General features: G+C 45.2%; 1 protein-coding gene across 24 annotated transcripts in view; it reads left to right on the top strand.

The window, feature by feature from the left end:
- The window catches only part of LPP (LIM domain containing preferred translocation partner in lipoma), a 353,260-nt gene that overhangs the window by 161,507 nt on the left and 167,711 nt on the right, over positions 1 to 24,042 (top strand). For all 24 annotated transcript variants that reach the window (XM_054206282.1, XM_054206268.1, XM_054206284.1 and 21 more), the window contains one exon: positions 18,285 to 18,407. In XM_054206282.1, the coding sequence (XP_054062257.1) occupies positions 18,285 to 18,407 (123 nt within the window). The remainder of the gene's footprint in view (positions 1 to 18,284; positions 18,408 to 24,042) is intronic.

Genomic DNA, 24,042 nt, shown 5'->3' with positions numbered 1-24,042 from the left:
GTGTTCCTTCTGCTGTGAATCCTTTCTCAGCCCTCAGGGCATGGTTGCCTGAAGGTATGGATCTCACGAGCACATGTTGGATCAGGCTCTAACAAACTAAAGCCAAGCCTGATACTTGCTCTCTGATGACAGGCCACTTAATTTCCATGCCTCAGTTTCCCCGTATCTAAACATAAGTGCTGGAGCAGATGACCCTGTTCCTGAGTGTGGACCAGATCTGAGGCTGCTGTCTGGGGCGGTTCAGCCCCTGTGGACCCCGTGTGAGCCCTCCAGATTAACTCCAAGGTTTGAAATTTATTTGTTCCAGCAAATCAGCCCCCTTACAACAGAAATTGCTCTCTGGATGGCAGAGTGCTGATGACAGCTTAGGAAATATGTGAGCTGTGGCTTCAGGTACAGCTTTTTATACTAGGTGTTAAGTTGATGAGGGCAGCATAATATATATGTTTAGTTTATTATCATTTCGTGTGTTACTGTTAGCAGATGGCTAAAAGCTGCACAGATTATTACAGTTTAAGTTGTAGCTTAAGAGCAGCAGTTAAAATAATAATGCCCCGTTTTCATAGGCCTGTTTATCTCTGGATCTCTATTTGGACAGTGGAGCTGGCCACTTAGGATCAGATCCAAAAAGGTACTTTAGTATCTGACTTCCCTTGAGGTGCTTATGCTGTGATGGAAATCAGAGGAGGACTGGGTCGTGAAATACCTTTGCAATAGATCTGGCATTTTCTTGTAATTTCTGGTTTCCCATTTAGATCCATCATGTTCAGATTCACAGCAGGGCTGGGGAGGAAAGGGAAAGGAAATTTAAACTCTTTTCACATTAACTGTAATGCTTTAAAAAGAAATATAGAGAAAAGGAAATGTTTATATTTAAAAAGAGTGTGTTGGGGCTGGGGGAGAGTTGTGTTGGGAAGTTCCCCTTCGGCTGAAGTCAGCTGGGGAAGGCGAGGGCTTGTTCCCAGAATGGTGGTGAGGGCGCGGTGATGGCGTGTTTGACAAATAAGGACATGAGCAAAGAGCCTTTTGCCACGTTGGCTTGGGCTCAGTTTAAAAGAGAGAAAAAAAAAAAAAAAGTAATCCCGGACGGGAAGAAAAATGAAATCACTGTTTGTCAAAGGGAAATAGATAGATCTGGGAGGGAGGGAGGCAGATTTTTATTATTTTTTTGCCTTCTAGTTTCAAAACAGGCATTCTGCCCAGGCCAGGGAAAGCAAAAGTGAAAAGCTCTCATAAGCAACCTCTCGAGTGCCCTGTGTGCTCACAGAGAGGGACCCTTGCTCATGGCACCGGCAATTCCTTCCTTCCTTGCCAGGCAGGGTTGCTTAGGGGTGAGGACTGTGAAAAGCCGGTCCCTACCCTGCGTCCTGTTCCCGGGAAGGCTGACTCTGGAGCTGCATGTGCTACAGCTGCGTCATGATAGGCTGTACCTGGGGGGGCTTCAGATCTTCACTGCCTTTGAAATAACCAGTTCTCCTTAAAGGAAAGGTTTAGAGCCCAGCATTTGGTGTCGGGGCAGGACCTGGGCGGCTCAGAGCAGATGTGACCCTCAACTGCCAAGGGCCACCTTGGAAAAACATGCATATACAAATTGCTGCTAATTACCCACAGGTGCTTCGTCTGCACTGTGGGTCTGATTTTCATTTGGGACCCTATAGATGCTACCACAACACAGAAAGGAGAGGATTGCATTCAGCTGGGAGATAGCCTCTTTCCCAACAACCCCTGTCTGTATTGACAGGCCACAAAACACTTTACAAAAGAAATACCAGTCTCTCCCTGATAAAGAAGCTGAAGCAGGGCAAGAGCTTTCCCTAGGTCACCAGGCTGACCAGCGGCAGGCTAAAAATAGGACCCAGATCTCCTGTGACCCAGAGCAGTTCTGTATGCCACATTGCACTGCCTCATTAGTGTAAAAACTGCAAATTAATGAATAAATACCATTGGTGACTGAGACCAGAAAGAATTTGGGGTACACCAAAAAGGACGTGCAAAAGTGGTTTAGGATGGGGTTTAATGTGAAGAAACAATCAGACTTTGAAAAGTTGCATGAAGGGTAGATATAGGTTACATATTAGAATAAAGTCTTTACTGTGAGGGTGGTGAGGCACTGGAACAGATTGCCTGAGAAGCTGTGGCTGCCCCATCCCTGGAGGTCTTCAAGGACAGGTTGGATGGGGCTTTGAGCAACCTGATCTAGTGGAAGGTGTCCCTGCCCACGGCGGGGGGCTTGGACTAGAGGACCTTTGAAGTCCTTCCGACACAAACCATTCTATGGTTCTATGATAAAATAGTTTAATACATCAGGTCTTGTTATAACCACCTGTGCGTGGAGGGCCTGCAGTGCTGTGCTGTACATGGGCAGGAGCTATTCCCACATTCAGACCTATGGGACTCATGGACCAGGGCATATTGTCCTGTTGCGATATGCAGGAAATCAGCCAAAGGGTTCAAATTCCTACTGCCAAGGAATTTTGGGAGCAGAAATGCCGAAATGCAGTCTGAAGGCGTACATGCCTTCCTTGACAAGGCTGTTCAGAGGAGACCTGTCTCGCCTCTCCCTAGCGCTCGCGCTTGGGAGAAGGTGGGAATGTGCTGATAGATGCGAGCGGTGAGAGCCCCGTCCTTGTTATGAGGGAGGTTGCCAGGCATTTTGCTGTCTGACTCCCTCCCAGCGAGCAGCGGCAGTGGTGCCTCTTCATGGGCTGTGACTCACCGACTAAGGAAATAGATGGAACAGAGGAATTTTTTTTATTATGATTATTATTTTTTTATTTTGGGTGCTCATATTGACAAAGAGTTGGAGAGGGAAAAGTGTGATTTTTGCCTACAGGGGATGCTGCCTTAAATAGCGCATCTCTCGCTCGGCAGCGCGGCAGCTGGGCTCTGCCTGGGTGCTGGGCTCGCTTGAAACCGCCTGCCTTTTAATGTTTGGAGAAGCAGAAAAGGCCAGAGAGAGCAGAACATGTGTTCAGCCTCCCTCTAGTGCTAGATTTTGTTAATCATCAGGATTATTGGCCTGGGCGTAGGTGCTCGCTGGCGAGGAACGTGGGTAACGCGGCGCAGCTCTTGCTGCCGGCAGGGCTGGCTGGCTCCTGGCAAGGAGCAGTAGCTCCCAGTGACTCTGTAAATAAAGCCATAGTCGCTGTGTATTGCTTGCCATTTGAGAGCCGGCTTTTGCAGGTTTCTGAAACTCCTAACCTGATTTATTAAAATCCATGTGATAAGCAACTGCCTTTTATCTAAATTGAAGCCGTGTCCGACAGTATAAATAAATTACCTGGTAATGTTAACCCTCTTACTCAAACCTTGGATTTGCAGGAATGCTTTTGATCTGTCTCCTTGCTTCTGCCTTCCTCGTGTTTGAGAAACAGGAATGTGCTGTGCTCTGAATTAGACTTGAGCAAATAACATGTATGCTCTCTGCATGTTTAAATGCTCACTGGGTCTCTACGGGTCAATATCTGTTTGCTCTATAATAGGGGTTTCTAGGCACTAAGGTGAGAACAATCAGCAATACAAAGTCTGTATATGTTGATGAATGTCTGGATGCATGATAGATAAAATGCATGTTTTTCTCATACGCGCATATATATATATATATATATATACACACACACACACACTATATATATGTATGAGAAATGCATAATAAGTGGGGATGTAGAGCAGACCTCTACGTTATTGGGGATCAAACATGCACATTTTATCCCTGCTGCTTTTTTATCCCATTCTGCGGGTAGCATCAGCAGTAGATCGAGGATCACAAGAGAAAAGGAACACTGAGCATTTTTTTCAGGCAGGTCTTGATGCAACCCATCTTATACGCATGTTTGTTTTACAATGCCAAACCACATTCTATTTTAAATCTTTAATGAACCTCTGTTCCCATCTATGTAACTTTCCAATCCCTACTCTCTTCAGAATAGACAAAGATGCTTATTATAAACCACAGATTTTACTGAAAGGGTAAACTGGAAAAGTTTTAATTGTACGGCGTAAGCCTGCCATTCATCTCTCTGCCTGGCTATTAATATCTTGGCAATGTTATAATGCAATACAGCCTTTAATAGCTAAACCTCTCGGCAGGGACTACAAAGGAAGCAAGGATCCAAACAGTTAACTGTGCTCATTATTTTCATCATGCTTATTACTGTGTTATTTAATGTATTTGTTATGTTATTGTTTAATATAGTAACACAGCACGCAGGATGCGCCAGGACCTGCACTGGTGCACACTCGTGCCTTCTTTGGGAGGAGGGTTGTGACTGAGGCTGGGAGACGTTTTTGGAGATGGAACAGAGCGGCTTTTGATAATCTGCCATACAGCGGGTGATGAGGTGAGGGAGCAGAAGAAAGCAAAAGCCTAATACAGATCATATGTAAATAAGGGTATGGGACCATCTAAAAAGTTGTGATAGGAAACAGAAAGGTCAGAGATGTTGCTGATTGTGATGTTCAGACATCATCAAACTAAAACCATCCCAGGTTAAAGCATAAGGCAGTGTTAGCACATGTGCCGGCTTGGGTCCAAACAGCAGGCTGTGGTCCCCCGGGGCTGTGCCCGAGGTTACAAGCCCTGGCGGGCACCTCCTGCTCATGTGGGTACGTCTCTTTGTGCGATGCTGTCACACTACTGGAATCGGGTTCAGTGCTGGCACCTGCAGAGAGGTTAATCCGTAACCTGGATTGTCCACCCGTGGATAATAGAGACACGAATGTGGAAAGTAATAGGGGAGGCATGGAGAGCATGCAGAAAAAGCAGGCAATTTTATCCTGAGATAAAAGGATACCGGCCTGAGAGAGACAAAAGGGAAGGAAAAGCGTTACTGTATCCAAGGTAGAATTAAGCAGAGGGAAAATAAAAAGATAATGAAGATGTGGGAATTCTCCCATGGAAGCAGATGAGCTGAGTGATGGAAGAGAGTGAGATAAGATTGAAGAAATTTCCATTCTTCCAATTTCTGAGTGCTATTCAAATCATCTGTTTGGTTAGCAGGTCCTAGGAAAGATCTCTTGCAAGATTGGTTGCTCCTGTGTCAAATCCTGGGTAGCCTGTATTGCATTAGGGAACTGTAATGCAGCAGCGAGACTAAGACAAACAGACTGTCAGTAGCAAGAAGGAATTCTAAAAACAGCAGACAAATTATTACGCCTTTTCTACAAAGCTGGCTCGGGTTGGAAGATGTGGTTTAGAAAGTCAAAGCCTTTCCATGCAGCTTGGGCATGGTGGTAGGCTGGAACGTGACAGAGCAGACGGAGTCAGATTCCCACCTTGGTTTTGGTGCTTTAAGTACTATGATGCAGTGTGGTACAGAAATGAGCTTTGGTCAAACAAGATGACAGGAAATACAGCTATTCTGATTGGAAAATCTAATTGACTGTCTAAATTCAGTTTTACAGCCCCGGAGTAGTTCAAAGAATAGGGCAAACTTCATCCTACTTTTGCCTGACAGTAATGAGACGTGGATATGGAGAAGTAGTGAGAGCGTCTCATTTCCAAGAATGGAAGTGGCTCAAATGCAGATTCCTGTCTCTGTTTTTTAGTTTCCATCACTGATGAAAAACAGCTTCAGCTGCCACAACAGGTGGTTTTGCTGTCAGAAAATGTTACCTCTGCGAAGGGTGTGCGGCACAGTGACTGCTCAAGCTGAAAGGTGATAGAAATACCAATGAGAAATGTTGTTGTAGCCAGAGCTGGAGGAGTTTGTTCCAGGACAGAAGGGCAGGCATGATTTTAAGTGTCTGCTGCCAGTAAACTCCATCTTTGTAGGACAGTTCCCAGCAATTTTTATTTCTCAGTTTTGATTTGCTGTTGAAAATGCAGGACGTTGATTAGCTTTAACACACAAAGAACAGGTAAGGAAGAGCATCTGGAAAATATCATATGATGTTTTTAGTGTAGTTTTTAGTGGTGTGAGACGTAAAATAGAAATGTTTGAGAAAGCTGTAGCAATTCCAAGTGTTGCTGAAGCCAGCAAGTGACGGTTCTGCCAGAGGTGCTGTGCAGGCTCCTCTCCTTCGACAGTCCTGAGCTACAGCTCCTTCCCTCTCCTTCTCCTCATTTACGCATCTCTCTCTTGCCATGGAAACAGCCTCATGTCTTGTCACGCCCCAGGTCTAGCCTTCCTCTTCAGCTCTGTTACTCCACTCGCTCCTGAGTCGCTCTCCTTTTCCTTCCCCTGTCTCTGCAATTTCCCCTGGTTCTGCCCTGCGTTACCCCTCTGTGTGTTCCCAGGAGATGCCAATGCCGAGGTCCCTGCAGATGTTTAGGCACCAGCGCTTCCCATGGGTGGTGGTAGAGCTGCCCTCTGGGAGCAGTGTTTCATCGGTGCTAAGGTCGGATGAGCCTCTTTAAGACGTTTAGGTAGGGAATATACTTTCTGTACAGAAGTAAATCCCCTTTGGCTTCTGTGACTGTGTTGGCCCCAAGCAGAAACACAGTTAAAAGATATTTTCCTGAGGTCTAATGTGTACTGGGGACACCACATTTTCTGATGGATGAATTCTTATTGGAAAGCAACAACTTACATTCATTTATCTGCATATGGACAGTACCAAAATAAACCTTGGAGCTCACCCGGGAGGGATCTGCACACTGGGGATTCTCTCTGCAGGGTTCTGCAGTGGTCTCTGGCAGTGCAAGTGCAAGTTATTCATTGTTCAGCTTTCTGTGTAATTCACGTCCTTTTTCTTCAGCTGAGGTTCTCACTTAGGAAATGTGTAGAAGGTAAGGTGTCCAAACGAGGAGGTGGTTGTTAAAAAAGAATGAAAACCCACTGTCATCTGGCCAAATCAAATACCAGACATGCATCTGGCAGCCTTGAAGGGAAGATAAAAGTAGGCCTAATGGTTTGGAAAATGAGATTGCAAACTTCTTGAAGGCAAGGACCTTCCTCTGTGAATCAGAACTGCAGGGTCTCCCCAGCTTTGTTTGAGGTTTGCCCGCCCCATGGGCCGCAGCCATCAACTGCCCCAAAAACGTGCGGACTGAGGCAGAGTCCAGATTTTCCTTCTTCAGCTTTGAGAAACATACAGTAGGTCTTTAACGTGACTCATTTCTGCAGAAGCCAAACCCAAGCCATTGACTTTAATGTAGGTTTATGCATCCATTTCGCTGACATTTTGCCAGGTTCACTGGGAGATTCTTGAATTCTTGCAAACACTCTGGCGCGCTCCCCTTCCTATTACAGCAAAACAAGCAAACAAATTCAGAAGTATGTTATATGTTTAACTGCTGGAATTGGACCTTATTCAGGCTGTGAAAATTGACTGGCCAATTTTAATTTTACTTTTTTTTTTTGGTGGTGATTTCCTAATAGCTTCACAGCCCATGTTCGGGAATGCTTTCTCAAACTCGGAGGAGCTTGACTCTGTGCTTAAACTTCATTAAAGTTGATAGAACTTAAGCACACGTGTAAAATTAAGCATATGCTTATGTTTTATACAGCCTTTTTGCAGGTGAAACAAGCAGCTGCATATGGGTTTCCAACATATGATTAAATTCCAAAAGGAGTTTTTAAAAACAGTTTTAGTCAACCTTAATTTTCTGAAATTGGTAGCTTTAACAAAACCTATCTTTTTTGATTAAAATTGCCTGAGACGTGTCCCTTTTAAAAAGCTCTTCATTTAACTGTCACAATATAAAGTCTTGTGTGGGATAGAGTTTGTTCATGTAAATTTAGTTAAAGTGGTACAAACACAAAGTGATTTCAATAGATCTTTATGAACGCGGCAGTGCTGTTGCTTTCTCACCTCTGTCGACTTGGGGGCTAGGCAGAGCTATTAAATTGTCAGCTGTGCCCTTCTGCGTATCGCAGATGATAAGGCTTCGCCTGGTCACCCGGGCAGACCAAAGGCATCCAGCCTTGATCCGCAGACATCAAGAGATGGAGAAATCTTGGAAGTTTGTTCTAGCATTTAATTACCTGCAGTATTACGCATAAGTGAATATCTCTGTTATTTTTAAATAGAATTTCCCTGGCTTCGACTTCCCAGCTGCTGCGTGTTTTTCTGTGTTGCTGGATTGAACAGTCTTGTGGTATCTGGCGTTTTCATTTCTAAGCTGTTTAGATATTGCTATCGAGCTACTCGATCTCCTTCCTAGGTGAAACCAAGTGAGCTCTCTTTGTGTCTCCTTGTCAGCAGTTTCTGCTTTTCTGGGACGTCTCTCAAGTTCGTAAAACGCTCCGTTCCAAACTGGACAGGGTATTTCACTGCCAGACTCACCAGAAGTGTTGAAAGGAGTAAAATCACCTTCAGCTCTGCACTTCCCTCACTCCAGGATGGCACGGCACCAGGCAGGAGCTGGTGTTTGGTGTGGTTTTCCCCTATGGAATGTAAATCCCGTGGGGGGGAGGGCCTGGGTGTGACAGCTTACCCTGTGCGTAGGTGTGTGTAATTCATGGCTTGTCAGACATGTCCTGTGCCATTGGAGGCATCCTCCTCCTCTTCCCTCTTCTCTTATGCCAGAAAAGGAAAGAGGAAGAATCACGACTTGGCCAGGATGTGGAGGTGAAGGGAGTCTTTGCTCTTGGACATCACCATGGGATCTTTTATAATGTAATGTTCACATCGTACAAGTCAGTGAGAAGGTCTTCCTTTATTGCAGCGGACACTTAATGAGCTATTTGGTTTCTACATTGATTAAACTTCGCAACTGTATTGGGGTAATTGGTTACTCTTCGGTTATGGTTCCCCTTGGAGGCAGATGATGAAATATCCGATACCTCCTCTTAGTTGTCATTTTTTCTGCAAGCAGCAATACTCTGCGGGGAACATCAGCCCTGCTTGATGGCTAATTAAACATTAATTTGTGACGATATTGGAGCAGATTTTAAGTTGGCGGGGGAGTGGGCAAAGAAAGGGGAAACTTTTAACAGCCACCATAATTATCAATAACGAGTCCTAATGTAATTGTATTAATTAAAAGAAAAAGGATATATTCCCTGCTGCTGTAAAGTTAGTTACAGTCACTGAAAGTCATGCTGGGTCAAAAGGATTTCATGGCCAGCTATTCTGGCTCCGTGAACAGAGAGGTAGCGCCGTCCTGCAGAAGGCATAAAGAAAAAAAAAAAGATATATTCCACTTTATATTGTGTATTCTGTGGATGAACAGGACTGTTTCACTAATTCAATTTAATTCCCAAGGACGAGTGATTGTAACTCCACCCGGAGAATATTGAATTGCCTTAATGGAAAAACAAACTGGTTTTATTCTCCCCCTTCTCTCCCCATCATCCCCATTCAGTTTTCAAATAACTTTATGTGCCTCCTTAGTTTATTAATACACTTCTCATCTTGCTGCTGATTTTGCATCTGGTAGCACTTAACACAGACAAGACTCCCAAAGCTTTTGAACAGACATGTTAAGTAAACTATCAGGACTATCGGGTCTGCTGCTCTGGCAGATGTCAGCTCATGGGATCTCTTCATCCCTTGACTGTTCCTTATCAGTCCATCCTGTTGCTTCCACGTGCCTCTCCCCCATGTACGAGCTGGCCCGTAGTACAAAGATCCTCCAGTCAACTGAATGACATTTGCCATTTTTCTGTTTTTCGGTAGCATGTCAGCTTTGAAAGCCCTGTTTAGCCAACCTTGAAATCTCCAGAACTTCCTTCCATAAGCAAAAATGCAGTGGTCAGAAACCTGAAAAAGCCAGATGGAGGTTTGAATGCCTGAAGTAGAGGTATCAGTCTGTGATGTGGGGAGCAGGGGGCTGGATGAGACTGTCCTGGGGCAGAGCAGATGGGAGCTGAGGGGACTGGGCAACACAGGACCTCTGTGTTGGCATCTCCAGCTTTGGAGCACCTACAAGCACACACCTGGGCTGCAGGGCAGATCTTGTTGAGTGCTTTGACCTATTTGCTGCATCTTCTTTGCTCCTGTCGCATAGTTGCCTTCTGTTGTCCTCAAGAGCGGCAGCAGTTCGGGGAGTGGTGCACAGTTCCTCACGGACTATTGTCCATGTCTCATCACAGCCACCGGGGCCATCAGCTGCTGGCCTTGAACCCAGTGCTTCACCAGAGCGTGCCACAGGCCGCGGAGCCTGTTGTCTAAACTTCTGCAATGCAGCTTCGTCCTTTTTCCTTTCTCCTCACTCATCCAATATCCAGGGCCAAATCCTCTTCTGTGGTCTTGAGAAGTCTGGACAAACCGTGGGTGTTTGTGGCAGAAGCTTCTCTCCAGTGTTAGGGGCAGGAGCTGTCGGGAAGGGAGAGCGTAGTCCTAGGCTCTGCCCTGGCATTACTGCTGCCCACCCGCACTGGTGGCATCCCGCCCCTGAGCGGAGCCAAGGTGCTGATTTCGGGATTGGGGCCCCTCTCAGGATGTGCAGAGGGCAGTGGCTTATTAAACAGTGATGGAGGAAGGGCCACTGGCCCACGAGACAGCGCTCAGCATGGCGTCGGCTCCGATCCAGCCTTCTGATCATGTGAAATCAGGGCCATCCGGCAGTGAAATTGCAGCTGGAGCTTGGATGGCGGTTTGTTGTCTTCTGGCATGTTTTGTCAGGGCTGGGACAGCAAATACAGAGAATGAAACGTCCTTTAAGGAGCTGTGTTGGCCCAGTGGATTAACATCCTCATCTGGTGGCCAGAAGGAACTTGATTGTGGCTCCGAGTTGCAGCACCTCGCTCCCACCCCTCTACCTGCTTTCCCTTCCCAGGGCTGGTATCCAGTTGACAATAAGCTCCTTGGAACGGGGATGTTTCCTAACTATTGCATGTGAGCGGTGCCAGTGATCTTGAGGGAAATATAAATCTTTATTGTCATACAGATTCATAACTGCAACAAAGTCTTTGCTGTCTTTCATATATGTGTCCCAGGAGGCTGAGTGCAATTGGCTGTGATTTCTGTTGTCTTGGCTACAAGGAGGGAAGAAGTGGGTTTCCAGGTGTTGGTCCAAGCCCTGGCACTAAGGTGAGGGTCAGTTATTAACCCACAGAGACTGAAACGTACCCACCGGCAGAAGCGACTCCTGGCTGGTGTCAGCTGGTGGATAGAAAGCACGAGTGGAGGTTTCATGTAAATGTCGATAGAGCGCCAAATCAGATCGGCAATGGTCAGTAGAGAGTGCCCAGAGAAAAATGTAAAAGGGGAAGCACAGAACATTTTTTATTTATTGAATATCTTGGTGGAGTTTTCTTCCATGTGTTTTTCCAGCTGCTTTTGAAGTCTGTGTAAACTCACAGCAACCATCGTGTCTTGCAGCAGAAGGAGCTTAGCAGCATGTTATGTGACAAAACACCTACCCCCTTTTCTTTGTTTTGAGGCTGGTGCCTTCTAGTTTTGTGCTTTCTTCTTCTGTTATCTGCTTTCTCTGGTTTTTGTTTGTTTGTTTTTTTAATTTTTATTATTTGTCCTTATAAAGCCTCCTACACCACAGTGAGTTCATAAATTGGTTGTTAAGGTTTCGCAAGATGTCTCCTAGCAGTGCTTAGCAAATAACTTTTCTCCATCCGCTCATTCCTTTGCCCCAGCTGTAAGCCCGTGCAGTTCTTTACACCACCTTGCTGCTTGAGAGATAAGATCAGTTAGTCCTCAGGATACCCAGTGCTATTTAGATTTTACGTGGGTGGAGAAATTGAATGCGGAACCATGGCTATGCCGGACCCACGCCGTAGGTCTGGGAATGAGCTGAGCTTGGACCTCAGGAGCACAGTTCCCTTTACCCTGCTGCGTCTCCTACGGTTTGCTGTGGCACAGCTGCTGGTGTGAACTTTGCCAAGGGAAGATATTTGGCACATTTATTGACCCTTTTTGGGGCAGTAAGGTAGGCTGGTGTTTAGTGGACGATCGCCTCCCACCCCATTTAAGTCCCGTTCCAGGTAAGCCCACCTGCTTCCTTATGGGGAGATCTTCAAAAGTGGACAGAGTTGTAGAAATGTTGCTCAGTTAAATGACAGCAGCATCCAAGAGACACCGAATGGCACCTTTGAACAGCCTACTTCAAACTTTTGAAGTGTTTTCCTTTGGTCCAGCTAATATCCAGCAACACAAACCAGGTAAAACTATTCTGTGCCTGAAAAAAAAAGAAAGAACAGGGGGAAAAAATAAATCAAAACCTAACTTCCCTTTGGCTTTTATCCTTGATGTCATCAAAAGACTAAAAAGGATATTTCAGGCCTGGCTTCAGCCTGATGGAACAGCAGGGAAGTTCTTTTCTATTAGATCCTTGATACAATCACGTCTGGTGAAATCACTGCGGTCACATCTGCTGAAATCTTCCATCATTTCGGATTTGTTTCAAAAGACTCAATCTTTCTGTTTTTAAAGGGTGCGACTACTTTTCCAGCCCCTCTTTGGTGCCTGGAACGGTGATTAGGCATCAGTCAAGCATTTTAGACCCCCCGTTACCCCGAATGCTGCAGTCAGCTCATGCCTCCATGTGTGTGCTTGGTGGGGCCGCCTCTTGGGACTGTTTTAATTTACATTAGGGAATTTGAAACAAAATGTTTGTACTTGTCCTTAGGCTCAGGGGAGAATAGACACAGCAGCTCATCTTCAAGGTGCCTCATTTTCCGGATATACGCCCTTGAGGGTGTATCTTTTTGCCACTGCAGTGTCTTTTTGTGCTTTGGATGGCTTTTGCGACCTTGGGAAGAAAACCGGGAAATTCTACAGCGGGAGAGATGGGGTAGCAAGGGTGTGTGTCTGAAAAGGCTCTTGCCTCTGGCAGTGGTATTGTTGGAGAAAGTGCAAAGAAAGGGAAGAAAAAAAAGAAAGAAAAACTAAACACAAACCCCAGCCTGAAGTATATCAAGACTGAGTCACTTTTCTTCTTCCTGGTTAAAATTTCTCACAGTCTCTTCTTGTATGTATAGTGGATGCCATCAAAATCAAACATCTTTCCCTCCTCTCCCCTGCCTTGCCCCCAGCTAAAATAGCAAATAAGAGCCCCATCCTTCTTTCTCTGTCTGCAGCTCTGTCTGAGCCCAGTGCCTGAGGCCGTGGAGTAGAGAGAGATGCCAACTCCTTCTTTGGAGAGCTGCTTCATTTGCTCTTCCTCCCATCTCAGCACCTACCCGAGGATTTTGAGAGCCTGCAGAGCCTGGCAGGTGGCTGCTGGGGGTGCAACCTGGGGGAAGCAGGCAGTGGATGCTGAATTTATCAGCTCTTCTGCCTCATCTGTGGCTCAGTTGCATTTGCTGGAGGAAAGGACAATAAAGTTTTCCAGGGCGAACGTCTTTATTTACTATCTAACCCTGATTTGCCTAGATTCCCCTCTTCCTCACTCCCCTTGTTGCTTTAGTCCTTCCTTTCCATGTCTGCCTTTGCAGCAAAGGTTTTTTCTGCTCCCTGCTTCTCCCCGTTCCTGGATGTGTAAATGCAAACACTGTTCACAGAATCACAGAAACTTCAGAGTTGGAAGGGACCTCTAGAGATCATGTAGTCTAACTCCCCTGCTGAAGCAGGATTGCCCAGAGCACATCCCTCAGGACTGTATCCAGGCGGGTCTTGAAAACCTCCAGAGAAGGGGACTCCACAACCTCCCTGGGCAGCCTGTGCCAGTGCTCTGTCACCCTCACCGTAAAGAAGTTTTTCCATGTATTTGAACGGAACTTCCTATGTTCCAACTTGTGCCCATTGCCCCTCATCCTGTCACTGGGAACCTGTTGACCTGTCTCAGCCCAAAGAGAGCTCCCCAAGTACCTCAGGCTCCCAGTAAAACCAATGTACCGAGAGCTGAGGGCACTGGGGGCCCCCAGACCATTTGTTTCGAGTCATTAGCTACGACCTTTCTTAATATCCATGGTGTTCATCTCCATTCTTCCACTTGCGAGTTACGAGGTTATCAGTGACTTGTGATAGCACGGCGAGCAGAGCGAGCTGGTGATAGGAGGAACGTTGTGTGTCTGGCTGTAGCTCTGCTGTCTTGGATGTGTCTGTACAAATACAACAGCATTGCATTTCCCAGTGACAACAGCTTGTGTTCCTGGGGTGCAGCTCAGAGGATGAGCTGACCACATCGCTTATGAAAAGCACTCATCTCAACCTACTTCAGAGAAGACTTGAGCAAGGCTAAGGTGGATGGGAAGAAGGTGGATCTTGATGCTGGAAAATTGCAGAGTGTTGAGCATAGTCCCGATGCTCTAAAAGCGTTCAGGAGTTTGGATGTTGCCTTGATTTGGAAGAAAATATACCCTGGGACTCTGGAGTCACTTCTAACCCACTGTCCATGTAAGTCAGGAGGTTGCTATTGGAAAGTCACCCTCCGTCTTTCCCTGACACAGCAACACCACCAGGCATCAACATGATTTCCCGTAGAGGCTCAGAAGCCAACCTGGCAGCCCAGACCACATCCCATCTCTTGTTCCAGGGGCTAATGACTGTCCCAGGCTGCAGCACTGTGTGGCAGCAGACAGGGCATGGAAAGAGGGAAAAACAGAGGATAAAAGAGAGGCGGCTGGTTCTGGGTAGGGAAAGGAATTTGGAGCAGGAGCTAGGAAGGACATCTGGGAGCCAGATTCTTCTCTTTGAGCCCATTGCAAGGAGCTGGCTTGGACAAATGAGAAGTGTTCTTGGTTCTCTGCTGTAACCTGCAAAATGTGATAAGAGGAGGTGATCTACGTTGTAGGAAAAGGTGGCATGTAGGGAAATCATTGTGCTTTTTATGTCCTCTAGCTTGATGAATAGTGTTATGGCCTTTCCAGCACAGTAGGGCAAACTTTCAGGTCCTGCCTTGCCCTCTGCACGGCATGTTCTCTAACAGACGTCCGTCCCTTGGGGTGATGTGCAGGGACCTGTCGCATTGACTGATGTTGGGTGGTAGGATTAGCAAAATTAAAGCCAATTTTCATCGGAACAGAGCGGGTTGACAGGGCTCAGGAGTGGATTACCATCACAGCTGCTCTGAGCTGCACACCAGGAATTCAGGGGCGAACAAACAAGCCAAGCAGTGAAGCTCTCTGCTGTTTTTCTCTCTTTTGCCTCGCAGCAGGAACTGAGCCAGGCGATAGGAGTGTAGGCGTTGCAGAAGTTCACGTGAGTGTATAGTGTCTGGCATGAGTAATTTGTTGGACTGGGTTGGCTTATGTTTGCTTTTTGTCGAACTCACGTTGGCTGGGCCAAAGATAGCATCTTTTTTCTTTTTCAACCCATTTTTCCATATTCTGCTGGCTGAACGGGAGGGCGTGCAAGCGACATGTCTGCAACAACGCCGTAAATCCAGACAGAAATAGAATTAGCAGTTCTTTCTGGTTCCGGTGTTTGTATCTGCGAGGTCGTGGGCTTAACCAGTCTGGGTTCCTCGGAGCAGAGCCGTGTCTGTGCGAACCTGTTGTGCCTTGGGACCTGGTGCTTGGGTTTTGTTCCAGAGCAATATCATAAAACTTTTATAGCAACGTCATGACGAAGAGCATGAGAAGAGAAATAACTTAACCCTCTCTTGCTGAAGTTAGTGTTGGAAATTCTTCTCCTCTTCCCATACGCAGCAAATCCCTTGGTTGAATCTGGAGCACTGTGAGGAGAAAAATGCAAGATTTGTGGAAATGGGGAAGAGAGAGCAAGCAGAAACCTGTCTTTGTGAGGATTACCGTTTCTTAAATGTGCTTAAAGTCCAGTCCTGTCCCAATAGGCCCTTACACACATCGGTAGCATTATTCGTTGGCACTGTCATACTGCATTGTGCTCCAGCATTTGTAGAATTGGGCTCTTAATCTATGTTGATTATGTTTTAATTGAATAAATAAATCTTTTTCAGAGCCCGGAATCAATAGAGATGTTTCCATGCTATTTTATTTTATTTTTCTAGGTTTCCTAAGGACATTTAACTTTTACAACCTTACAACTTGTTCTGCAGCATTTGCTAGTCAGCTATTGCGTAATTGTTCTGGGGAATGAGAACCTGGGAATAATATGGCCCAGAAATGCTAAGAAGCAGAAATGAAATCGGCTTATCTTCTCATCCGCCACCATCCCTCTTCTCCAGGGTTGGGGTACCAAAGGGGTACCAAACGGGCCGTGTTTGGGCTCCAGTTTTACTCCTGGGTCTGCCATTGGCTTGATTTATCACCTCAAGCGTTGGGGCCTTGGGTGCCCTTTGCATCTCCTCCCCTTTCCAGGCTGGCTTTTGGCTGCTTGGCTTAAAAATTCTCTGGAGTGGAGCAAGCACAGTTTTTGTGTCTGGGAAGCCTGCGGCTGTCCTGTACTTACAGGCCAACAACTGGAGGATAAAGAAAAACCAAACAAGAGCCATGAAGTGCACTAATAGTGGAAAGAAAATTGTACTTTTGCAGATTTAAAAATCCAGGTGCCTACAGCTAGCCAGGAGTAAGGGTCTGGGGTAATTTCTGTGAAAAGTATTTCTTTTTTTGAACAATACTTTGGGTGGAAAAACTTTGGCTCTATAATAAAAATAAGCAAGAAGGATTGAGTTTGTAAGTAGTTTCTAACCTGACTCTCAGCCTTTTTAATGACGTGTTCTTGCATAAAGCACATTGGAGCTTCCATTTTCGTGTTAGTCAAGCCAAATTTATTGTAATCCAATAAGATTTAATAATCATTAGGAACTAATGAATGCCTCAGCACGTATAAGCTTGGCAGATCAGAGCCTGCCTGCTTTGCATAGTCTGTCTCTCTTTGACCAACTTGCCATTTATGTGTCGGATTGATGACTGGGGAGTTCTGTAAAACAGGTAATGATCGAATGCTCCTAAAATGAAATTTAAATAGAAACTATCTGGAACAGCCAGTGAGCCAAAGGAAAAGGCGAATTTTTGGCTTGAAAAATTGAAGTAACTTGGTGAGAGTGAAGGCAAACAGAGCTGAATTGTCTGTGGGGAGGTGCTGGTATGGTCTGAACAGGCTTTAGAGTTGAAATTAGGTGGGTTGTTATGTAATTCTTTAGTATTTTTATTGTTGTAGTAGTCAAGCTGCGCATGAGCTCTTCTGCACAGAGCTCTGTAGTTGCACGTACGCGGAGAGACTCTGTCTGGGGGATTTGCAGATAAGTCAGACATGGAAGGACAGAAGAAAAATATCGACTATGACTCAGGTTAAGAAAAGACTTCCAATGTGTAATATTTCACTTGACTCAGGAACTTCGGTTCCTGTGCATGCCCTAAATGTGGGCTAGCTCTGGGCACCTACGTTGCACCTGACAGGGATCCTTAGCTGGTTTTCCTTAACTTCTCATTCCCGACAGAGCTGCCTAATTTCCAAAGCACTGAAAATATTGAGGAGGAAGATGTTTCCTAGCTTGTGCTGCCTTTGTGCACTGCTGGGAGGTACCGCTGTTGGGTTGGGCTGTACAGCACAGCGGCCCTTCCCAGGAGGTTTTGGACTATGTTGATTTTTCAAAAACAATGTGAATGAGTCCTCTTTTAAAACGTTTATTCTAGCAGGGATTGTAGTGCAGCCCTTGAACAGTAGCTCGGGGATCACATACTCTCCTGCGGTGCTGAGACCTGGGTTTTACTTTTGGGTATGTGTGGTGGTGGTGAAAATTCATGTCTCTTCCCTTCCAAATGAGTGTCCCTACCAGCCTGGGTACGAGTGGGGCTGGGCCGTTATGAAAGCAGAGAGAAAGCAAAATGTATTCAATCAGAAACGGTCCTGGCTGTAGGTTGGTATTTGCTCTGGGCATGGGTTTTCCAGAGTAATGGCCCTTTTTACAAGGACCTTATTTATGTTACTTTGTGACCACTTATTGCAAATCATGCCCTTCACCTTGAATCTGCTAGAAAAAGAATTGAACTTTTTCACTTCTCCTTGAAGGAGCACATTTTTTAGATGGAAATTGTTAAGAAGTGTTGAATCAGACAGGTACAGCTACCACCAATTGATTTAAAATAATAATAGGTGCAGGTGGCCGGTCACTGGCCACTGTGGCTTGCAGTTCTGCTCTGTTTGTGCTTTGCCTGGGATGGGGATGTGGCAGAAGAGATACTCTGAGGATCCAGGTCCTCCAAGCCTGTCCCCAGCTCTGGCTGCCCAGCCAGGCATCTTTCTAAAATACATCGTCTCCATCTGCGGGAGCAGGGATTGTCCTGCCTCCTCACCTCGGCAGCAGATTGCACACCAAATTGTGTAATGCTCCAAGTCAGTTTAACACAATGGGACCATTGTGGGAAATACATGAAGAAAAGCCTGAAAGCAGCCTAAATCCCTGTGAGATGGAGGCTTGCTGCTGGTGCTGGGAGAGAGCTATAGCATTTCAGCATGTTTGTCCCTGCAACCCGAGAGTTATTGCTGGGCATGGTAGCAGCTCTATGAAGACAGTAAGAAACCATGTGCCAGGCCAAGTGGTTTGAATAACTGGAACTAATTCTTTCTTCTTTAAGGTGAATCCTGGTGGCAAGACGCTTGAGGAGAGGCGGTCCAGTTTAGATGCAGAAATCGACTCTCTGACCAGCATCCTGGCCGACCTAGAGAGCAGCTCTCCTTACAAACCTCGGACTCAACAGGTTAGTGGCACATTGCGTAAACAGAGAGTGGGAGAGTGGCCAGCATCGACTGCTGGAGTCAATTTGCTAACCGCTTGGTATTCGTTGCGAGCAGGCATGCCAGCTCCTCCTGATAGCATCCAGATGTGGCTGTCAATGGGGAGAAGGGTGCAGCCGCTCTGAAGGGGGCACCGGCTCAAAAGCTGCCGTACCTCTAAGCGAAGGGCCTCTGATCCCGATTGTTAGATTGCCATGGAGATTGTTAGAAAAATACTCGCAAAAAATGGCATTTCATTCTCCTTGGTTTCCACCAACAATAGCTTGTGAATTGAAACCTGCTCAGTTCACAAGTACTTTTACACTTTTATTTTCTTCTTGTTTTTTTGGTTTTGTTAACTTTTATCTGTCATGCTGCCAGACAGATCCAGATATCTGCGTCTCAAGTTGTTTTCTTTTGTTTTTGTCATCTAATCAGTGGCGACGAAGTGGCTTGGATCGTAGCTCAGCTGTCAGGGTGGCTGTAGCCCAGCAAGGCAGACTGGAATTCGCACTTACTCTGCTGTGTCTAGACGAGGACTGCAGGGGTGACAGCAGCTCAGCTAATTTTTGTCACTCATCTAGGTAGTGCTTGAGTGGAGCTATTTAAGTTCTGGTAAGATGTCATCTATTTATCAGGGGAAGTGCTGACACCCCAGTGGCACTTTAAAAAGGGCAATTCTTGAGATCTCTAAAATCATCCCAGATGTGTTTGTGCCCAGTTGCTTCTAATCTCATGACTGGTCTCATTTCTTATACGTGTATGGGCCTGTAGGCATGTATGCAGCTGTATGTATATGTTGTGTTTGTCTTACCAATGTCAGCTCTAAATAAAACGCCAAAAGTCAAAAGAACCAAAGGGAAAGTTGGGTGATGTGGTGCAAACCCATTGTCCATATAGGCCATTTCTTTAGTTTGGGGCTTTTTTTGTTCTTTTCATTGTTGGTTTTCTTTTTAAGTAATTGAGAATTGATACCTTTGGAGCAGAACTGAAGTACTGATCAGAGTTCGTTTATCTCTGGTTTAAGTATATGAACTTAGCAAAAGCAGAGTTAAATCAGATTTGTGCACTTCTGAAAGCATCCATCAGCATGCAGAGGCTCTGGTGTGGTGGCCTGTGTGCTTCCCATCCCTTCTGCAGGGACCCTACCAATAAACTCTTCTGTCATTCTAGCAGCATGTACACAGTTATTGCATAAACTTGCAAACTTGTCCTGGAAAAATAGTCTGATTTTGGTCAGTCAGTCAAAAAGAACAACAACGTAAACCAGATACAATTTGGTTCTTTTCCCAATGGGTTTTTGTTGTTGCGGTAAGAGAGACAAGTTTGAACAGTGATAGTGCTCAGGCACTGTCAAATAACCCGTGTTCATTTTTTTTGCATGGGCCAAACACATACAAATGCCCACTGTTAGTGGGAAATGCTTTATAGTGTCAAAACACTGCGAGAATTAACTGGAAGAGATTTGTAGTCACCATTTTGCTTGGAAATGCCTGCGGTCAGCTCCAGCATCTTCGTAGAGACACGTAACTTCTGTAGCCACTTCGCTGAGCATTTGCAGTTTGCTGACAGTACTGCTGACTGTCCCTGATTCTTCTTCCTTTGGGATCTGGCATTCTCTGAATAGATTGCTTTTTCACTTTATCTTGTACCTATGGCGTTAATAAATAAATAAATCACAGTGGTCAAATGCAAAGTTCTGCAGGTGTATTTTGAGTTTCTGGAGCATTGGAAGGCATAGCCCAAGTTTTGGACTTGATCTGACTTCTTAAGTTCATCAGCCTCCAAGACGACATGTGCTGCTCAGTGAACATGCTCGTTCCTGTGGCTTTTTACCCACAGCTCAGGTGGGGCGCTGAGGACTTGTCCCCTGGGGTCTTGTACCAGGGATGCTGCTGCTCCCTGGCACATTACAATAACTGTGCACGATCCAGTGGGCAGAAGAAGCTATCACCTCTGGGACCAAATCCCAACTTTCTTTGTTCAGTTTATCAGACTTCTCAGGACTTATTGGTTAATGTAATGATGTCCTGTGAAAAGTACATCTACAGCAACTACTAACTATAGCTGTTAGAAAAAAAAATGCCTGAGTTGAATGTATCACCTTCTGTAATTAAAGAGTACTCAAACAAGTCCTTGAAAGGTGGAACTAGAACGTAAAGCTTTGATATTTTCCTTTGTTTGATCTGTACTAAGTATTAAAATTGGTGAGTCATTTGATGGTCTTACAGTAGGATAATAGATTAGACTGCAAATTGTGAGGTACTTAGTCAGAACATCAGCACGTTTATTGGATTACACCTTAGCTGACCTTCCCAAATTTATCAGGATAATGGCTGCAGATAGGAAAATAGAGTTACGACTTGTTTTCAGAGAAGACGTTCCCAGTTGTGCTTATGCGGTTAAAGCATTATAATAATTTTACAGGTATACCTTGCCCTTGGGGATACTCCTATTCTGGAATAAGAAAAATTTTATTGTTAGGTCTCTTTTTTATTTTATCTTCAAAATAGTTTTAAAGCAACATAAACTAAAATAGTTCTCTCTCCCTGGAGTAGGAGCGATAGCGGGATAATGACAAGCAGTTTATTTAACATATCCAACCCCTTGGCATAAATTCACACAGAGGGAGGCTCTTCTGATCCTTGCAAGTTCAAGATTGCAGTGAGATGTGTCTGCCCTGCCGCCGAAGCAGAGGGATTTGTACCCTCTACAGTAGGTTTGGAAAGTCCATGATGCTTGGAGAATGGGTGAGCCAATCTCAGCCCTGGACAGTTCCCCTTGGCCAGCAGATCTGCTGTTGAGGACATGGATGAGTATGGCTGCCCAGGGAAGTGGTTGAGTCACCATCCCTGGAAGTATTTAAAAAATACGTAGATGTAGTGTTGAGGGACATGGTTTAGTGGTAACTTGGCAGTGTTAGGTTAACTGTTGGACTTGATGATCATAAAGGTCTCTTCCAACCAAAATGATTCTATGATTCTCTGCACCATCCCTGCGTTGTTTACCTGGGCATCACTCTGATAACATTTTTTGTGTACTGGGCAGGTGACAAGGACATTGCCATGAGCTAAAATTGACTGATGCTAATAGAGGGCAAGGAAGGAATTTTACACCTGTGGTTGGCAGCACCCTCCTTGTACCCTGTTCTCCTGCCTAATTCAAGGCAGCTGAGCTGGAAAGTGAAGATAGAGGAGTCACCCCGATCCTGCTGGCTGCTTCCCATGCCTCAGGGTAGGATGCTGTTGTCCTGCAGAGCTGTGTTGCCCTCTCCTCTGAAGTGATAAGTCTGAAAAGCATTTTCTCAACATAGATCCTTTGCGGAGCAGAAAAGATCATTCCTCCCCATAGCAGCAGGTTTGGCAGGAGTAGGTCCTGCAAGTCTGGTACCCCTGCGATTGTCAACCCTGATGTTGCTGAACCTCAAAGTGAAAGATTCTCTTAGGCTTCGTTTCTGGTTAGTTCATGTCTCTGTCTTGAGGCAGTTGTGGAGAGTGTCCCCTGCAGCAGAGGTTTTCTAGGCATTAATAGTTTACTTCATATTGGCCATCAGCAACATGCGCATGAGAAGCAGCTTTTGATCACCATCACCTCAGACTGGGGCTGAGCGCGGGACTTGCAAGTGAAAGTCTCTCTAACTGAGTCACAGAAGCAGTCAAAAGTGATTAAAATGCTAGGGTTTTTCCTTTCAAAATTGCACATATCAAAAAGAGCAGAAAATTATGAGACTAAAGCATCATCTTTAGCTGCAACACAGCAGCATCTAAGGATGGTCTCTGTCATGTGATCTGGTGTGGGAGAGACCATATTTTAAGAATTCAGCTGGAGCCAGAGTTTTATAAAGAAGCAAACATCACCTGACCTTGAGAGGTTTCTGTGTGACCTTCACCAGCACACCCAGTTCCAGCCTTCTGGTGCAGTGAATTGAAATGGAGGAGGAGACCAACATGATCTCAAAGTTACCATGACTGCAATGGAATGTTAATAGATGAGCCTGCCTTAGGTATTGTTTGAAGAACTGCAGATGCATGATGAAAAAATCTAATTAATATTTTCCTCCTGTTTGGTAAACTTTTGAAATGCTAGTGTGATGGGTAAAGTACGGAGCTCCTCTTGTGTAGCCGCGATGTGTTTTCTATTTACATGTCACACTTTCTAAATTGCAGTAACCCATTGGAAAGCTCAGAGGCAGAGAAGCCACTGTGCATTTCAGTAGTAACAGGAGGTTGTATAGGCAAGGTATTTAGGTGCGTAACTTCCATGGATGGGAGCACAAGCTATTCCTAAATTGGCTGAAGCCTGACTAGGGGGCCTGGTGCATGTTGTGGTCATCTGACTCCTCTATTAAACGGTATTTCCTCCAATTTTAACCTATTCTGCTTAAATCCTTGCTTAAGAGATGAGTGCAGCAAGGCCTTAAGCAAAAAAACAAAAAACAAAACCATGCCAAATTTTAGCCTGTAAAATAAATGCTTGCATTTTTTAAAAACAAGAAAACTTCGTGACTCTGGAGGAAGGGCTTCCAGCAGAGGCTGTGAAAATGAAATACTGGAAATAGCAGCATACGAAAGCTCAAGATTTTTTGTCCCTGCTGTGAATTATGTATTGAATGCTGATTGCTTTGTCCAGAATTGGACACCTACCTTCTGAAACTCTTGACTTTTATCCCAAATTTCCAACAGATTTTCTGTCTGGCAAAATAGGACTTTGTAGGAGGTGTACCAGGTAGTAAGATGTACCTGGTCCAAAGCTAATTAGCCCTTTTTTAAAAGCAAATAACTGGGTGGCCAAAATTCACGGAGTATTTAAATAGCAAAAAACCCATGCCTTGAGGGTCAAGATCAAATCTACTTGCGTACAGCTCTCAGAGGCAGCTTGATCCAGAGGGGACTGGGCTGGCACTCTGGAGACCTGTTTCATTCCCAGCTGCTACCACTGTGCTAAATGACCTTGAACGTAGCATTTCTACTCTGCTTCTTCTCAACATCTCTTCTGTTCTTTTAGCTTGGCAGCCTCTTCAGCCTGATTTGCCTCTTGCTTACCCATGTGTACGGCATCTAGCAGATTGAAACCTTGGTCTGGGTTAAAGGCCTTTAGGTAATGTGGTTGTAAAAAGAGGAAGAAAATATTTTTTTTCATCTAACAGATGGGGAAAATGAAGGCAGAGTTAGGCAAGGTGTCTAAGGATTCATACCTATGTCCATGCCTCTGTATCATTGCCCTCAGTACTAGACATCTGCTGTCAACCTAAATGAGTGATATTTTGAAGGAAAAGAAGCTCATTCTCAACGTGAGCTGCAGAACAATAAAAAAAGTAAAGAAAATTAAATTAAAAAAATCAGTGATACATTTTCATTAAGTTCCAAACATACTGGGAAATAATGTCTTCTAATTACTGGAATTTAAAAGGGATTTAAATGTTTGACAGCATTGGTTGTTATTCCATCACTTCTTTTGACAACCGGTTGGGGATAACAAAAGCAGTGAAAAGGCAATGGACATATTTTCTTGCAGAGTGATGGGACAGGATTGAACAGTTTCAGCTGTGGGGTGGCAAACCACGAAACAAGGCAAAATGTTGAGTGCTGGAGACTCCTAGGGGCACTCTTCCATGTGCAT

Source organism: Rissa tridactyla, chromosome 6 (assembly GCF_028500815.1).
Source record: "Rissa tridactyla isolate bRisTri1 chromosome 6, bRisTri1.patW.cur.20221130, whole genome shotgun sequence".
NCBI classification, from domain to species: domain Eukaryota; kingdom Metazoa; phylum Chordata; class Aves; order Charadriiformes; family Laridae; genus Rissa; species Rissa tridactyla.
Note: the sequence above shows the minus strand (reverse complement) of the source record. Positions and strands in the feature narration are given on the sequence as shown.